Here is a 3,976-nt window from a genome sequence, read left to right on the forward strand (position 1 = left end):
CAGCGGCGGCGGGTCGAGGTGACCCCAGGCCTAACAACAATGGCGGCGGCGGTGGAGGTGCGGGGTCGAGGTGACCCCAGGCCTAGCAATGGTGGAGGTGCGGGGTCGAGGTGACCCCAGGCCTAGCAATGGCGGCGGCGGTGGAGGTGCGGGGTCGAGGTGACCCCAGGCCTAGCAATGGCGGTGGGGTGGGGGTCAAGGAGACCCCAGGTCTCCCAATGGCGGTGGCGGTGGCGGCGGGAGGGGGGGGGGGGGGGGGGGGGGGGGGGGGGGGGGGGGGGGGGGGGGGGGGGGGGGGGGTCGAGGGGACTTCAGGTCTCCCAGCTCAACGGGACCCCTTGTGGCCGGCGACATTCATTGCATGCTTGCTATTGCCCCCGCCCCCCAGTGGCCAGCGATAGTCATTGCACCGCGTGTGACGGGGACACTCGCGCGCACACACAGACGCGCACGCACGCACGCGCACACAGACACACACTCGCACACACTCGCACACACATGCGCACACAGACACACACTCGCGCACACACACACACACACACACACACACACACACACAGACACACACACACACACACACACACAGACACACACACACACACACACACACACACACACACACACACACACACACACAGACACACACACACAAGCACGCGAGGCTACGCAAAGGCCACTGCAATCACAGGTCGAGGACTCGACGACGCGAACCCGAGGATCACGATCACGATCGCCATCGTCATCGACTTCAGCTTCGCCAAACAACCGCTCGATCGCGATCGCGATTGCGATAAAAAAAAAATCGCACTCGTGGGGTTGGCCAGCTTCGTTTATCGGTGAGGCGACACGACGCAAACCTACGATCGCCATCATCATCACCATCATCATCATCATCACCATCGCCAAACAACCACACTCGATAGCGATTGAGACACTAAAACAAACAAAGCGGTGTCACGCGAATCGTAAAGGACCGTGACCGTTGACACAGCAGGCAGAGGAAAGTCGGGTCATGTCGCGTACGCGAGCGTTCGATTACCGGCGTGCGACGCGACTGCCGCCGCCGGATGCTGCGATCCCGTTGCCTCGGCTAGCTGAGGCAATCGCGGCGATCGCGTCGTCTCGCGGCCACGCCGCCTCGGACGATCGGGGTTCCTCCTGGGGTCGGAGTTGCGGACCGCAGTCTACCGGCGAGGACCGGGCCGGGGACGGAGGGTACTGCGAAGAGGGAGATTACGATACTGAAGAAGAAGAAGAAGAAGAAGAAGAAGAAGAAGGGGTAGAGGGTGCCAGAGGGCAGGATGAGGAGAGATATCGCGACGCGAAGGGAGTTTGCGACACGGAGGATGAGGATGATGACGAGGGAGATTACGATACAGAAGAAGAAGAAGAAGAAGAAGAAGAAGAAGGGGTAGAGGGTGCCAGAGGGCAGGATGAGGAGAGATATCGCGACACGAAGGGAGTTTGCGACGCGGAGGATGAGGATGATGACGAGGGAGATTACGATACAGAAGAAGAAGAAGAAGAAGAGGGTGCCAGAGGGCAGGATGGGGAGAGATATCGCGACACGAAGGGAGTTTGCGACGCGGAGGATGAGGATGATGACGAGGGAGATTACGATACAGAAGAAGAAGAAGAAGAAGAAGAAGAAGAAGAGGTAGAGGGTACCAGAGGTCAGAATGAGGAGAGATATCGCGACACGAAGGGAGTTTGCGATGCGGAGGATGAGGATGATGACGAGGGAGATTACGATACAGAAGAAGAAGAAGAAGAAGAAGAAGAAGAAGAAGAGGTAGAGGGTGCCAGAGGGCAGGATGAGGAGAGATATCGCGACACGGAGGAGGAGGAGGAGGAGGAGGAGGAGGAGGAGGAGGAATTGATGGCGTCGAATCGAGGGACGGTTACGTGGAGATCGACTCCGTTCTCCTCCGATCGCCGGCATCGTTCCTCGCGACGGCAGCGGCGCGTCTCGTCATCTTCGTCGAACCCGGGTCCCACGGAGCGCGCCCGCGACGCCGTGTCGCAAAACTCGACGGCTTCGGCGTTCCTGGCGTACTTTGAACCCCAGCTCGAGGACCGGGTGATCGCGATGACAAACCTGGAGGCCGGCAGGAGGGCCAGGGCAGGGAGGGGGATCGACGGCTGGCGACCCATGGGTCGAGCCGAGTTTCGCGCGTACGTGGGACTGCTGATCCTCGCCGGCGTGTACAGGTCGAGGGGCGAGGCGTGCGAGAGCCTGTGGCACGCGGAGACCGGTCGCTCGATATTTCGCGCGACCATGCCCCTCAAGCCGTTCCGCGCGTACTCCGCGGCCCTGCGATTTGACGATCGCGACACCAGAGAGGCCAGGCGCCTGGCCGCCGGGCACGACACGCTGGCGCCCATCAGGGAAGTGTGGGACGCGTGGTGCGAAAGGCTGCCTCTCCTGTACGAGCCCGGACCCGAGGTCACGGTGGACGAGAGGCTGGTTCCCTTCAAAGTTGCGTGCCTGTGTGTGTGTGTGTGTGTGTGTGTGTGTGTGTGTGTGTGTGTGTGTGTGTGCGCGTGTGTGTGTGTGTGTGTGTGTGTGTGTTTGTGTGCGGTGTGCGTGTGTACGACGGAGGCGGTGTGCAAGGTTTTACGCGTAATGAAGCGCTACCCAAAAAAAAAAGGAGAAAAAAAAAGAAGAAAAACAAAAACTCCTATTCTACACCCCACCCCCACCCCCCCTCACCCCAGGTCGATGTCCCTTCAGGCAATACATGCCCAGCAAGCCGGCCAGGTACGGGATCAAGCTGTGGGTGGCGTGCGACGCCAAGTCCAGCTACGCGTGGAAGATGCTGGCGTACACCGGGAAACGCAACAAGCGAGGTCCTCCCGAGAAAAACCTGGCGTCCAGAGTGGTGCTCGAGCTGACCGAGGGACTGGGACCGGGCCGCAACGTCACCTTCGACAACTTCTTCACGTCGTACAAGCTGGTCAGGAGGCTGTTTGTCCAAAGGGGCCTCACCTCGCTGGGGACCTTGCGCGCGAACAGGGCCGAGATCCCCAGGCGACTGCTCGAAGTCGAGGGCAGACCGGTGCCGTCGTCGCGATTCACGTTCTCGTCGACCGCGGAGCCTCCCGACGCGGCCGTGGTCTCCTACCTGGCCAAGCGCAACAAGAACGTGCTGATCCTCACCACGCACGAGCAGCACGTGCGCGTCCCGGGGCTGAGCGGGCGGGCGGACGGGAAGCCCCTGGCGGTGCTCCACTACAATCGCACCAAGGGAGGCGTGGACAACCTGGACAAGGTGTTGGGCACGTCCAGTTGCAGGAGAAGGACGACTCGCTGGCCCCTGGCCCTCTTTCACAACATGGTGGACGTGTCCGCGTACAACGCCTTCGTGCTGTGGAGGGAGCTGAATCCCGCCTGGATGCCGGGCAAGCGCAACAAACGCAGGCTGTTCCTGGAACGGCTGGGCAAAGAGCTGGCGGCTGACGCAGCCGCCGCGAGAGAGGGGACGAAGGAGAGGGCGAGGGGTAACGGCGGCAACGGCGATGGCAAAAGCGACAACGCGACAGGGTCGTCGCGCGACGGCAGGCGTGGCGGCGAGTCCGAGGCGTCGTCCGAGGCGAGGAAGAAGAGGTGTCGCATGTGCCCCAGGAGCAGGGACGCCAAGACCAAGACTCTGTGTCGCGGCTGTCGCGAGCACGTGTGCGGCAAGTGCGCCGTGGTCTACTGTCCAAACTGCGCCTCGGCCCCGTGTCAGTGATAAACGCGCGCGCGCACGCACGCACACACACACACACACACACACACACACACACTTGGCCAGTGCGCCACTGCCCAATACGCCTCGGCCCCGTGTTAGTGATAAACACACACACACGCACACACTCACACACGCACACACACACGTGGCCAGTGCGCCACTGCCCAATACGCCTTGGCCCTGTGTTAGTGATAAACACGCACACACACACACACACACACACCCACACACACGTGGCCAGT

At 61.5% G+C, this 3,976-nt stretch overlaps 1 protein-coding gene across 1 annotated transcript; it reads left to right on the forward strand.

The window, feature by feature from the left end:
- The first annotated feature begins 2,152 nt into the window (after positions 1-2,152).
- Positions 2,153-3,734, forward strand: LOC115778156 (piggyBac transposable element-derived protein 4-like). The gene is made up of 2 exons (XM_030726208.1): positions 2,153-2,492; positions 2,719-3,734. Exons 1-2 carry the CDS (start codon positions 2,153-2,155, stop codon positions 3,732-3,734), a joined length of 1,356 nt encoding a protein of 451 aa, XP_030582068.1.
- The last annotated feature ends 242 nt before the right edge of the window (positions 3,735-3,976 follow it).

The sequence above is a fragment of the Archocentrus centrarchus genome, chromosome 3, assembly GCF_007364275.1.
Source record: "Archocentrus centrarchus isolate MPI-CPG fArcCen1 chromosome 3, fArcCen1, whole genome shotgun sequence".
In the NCBI taxonomy this organism is placed as follows: Eukaryota; Metazoa; Chordata; class Actinopteri; order Cichliformes; family Cichlidae; genus Archocentrus; species Archocentrus centrarchus.

What these genes read in the sequence shown, in the direction of transcription:
- LOC115778156 (XM_030726208.1), top strand. Translation starts at nt 2,153, where the DNA reads ATGGGTCGAGCCGAGTTTCGCGCGTACGTGGGACTGCTGATCCTCGCC. An exon ending in CTTCAAAGTTGCGTGCCTGT is followed by an intron (nt 2,493 to 2,718) that starts GTGTGTGTGTGT and finishes CCCTCACCCCAG; the next exon opens with GTCGATGTCCCTTCAGGCAA.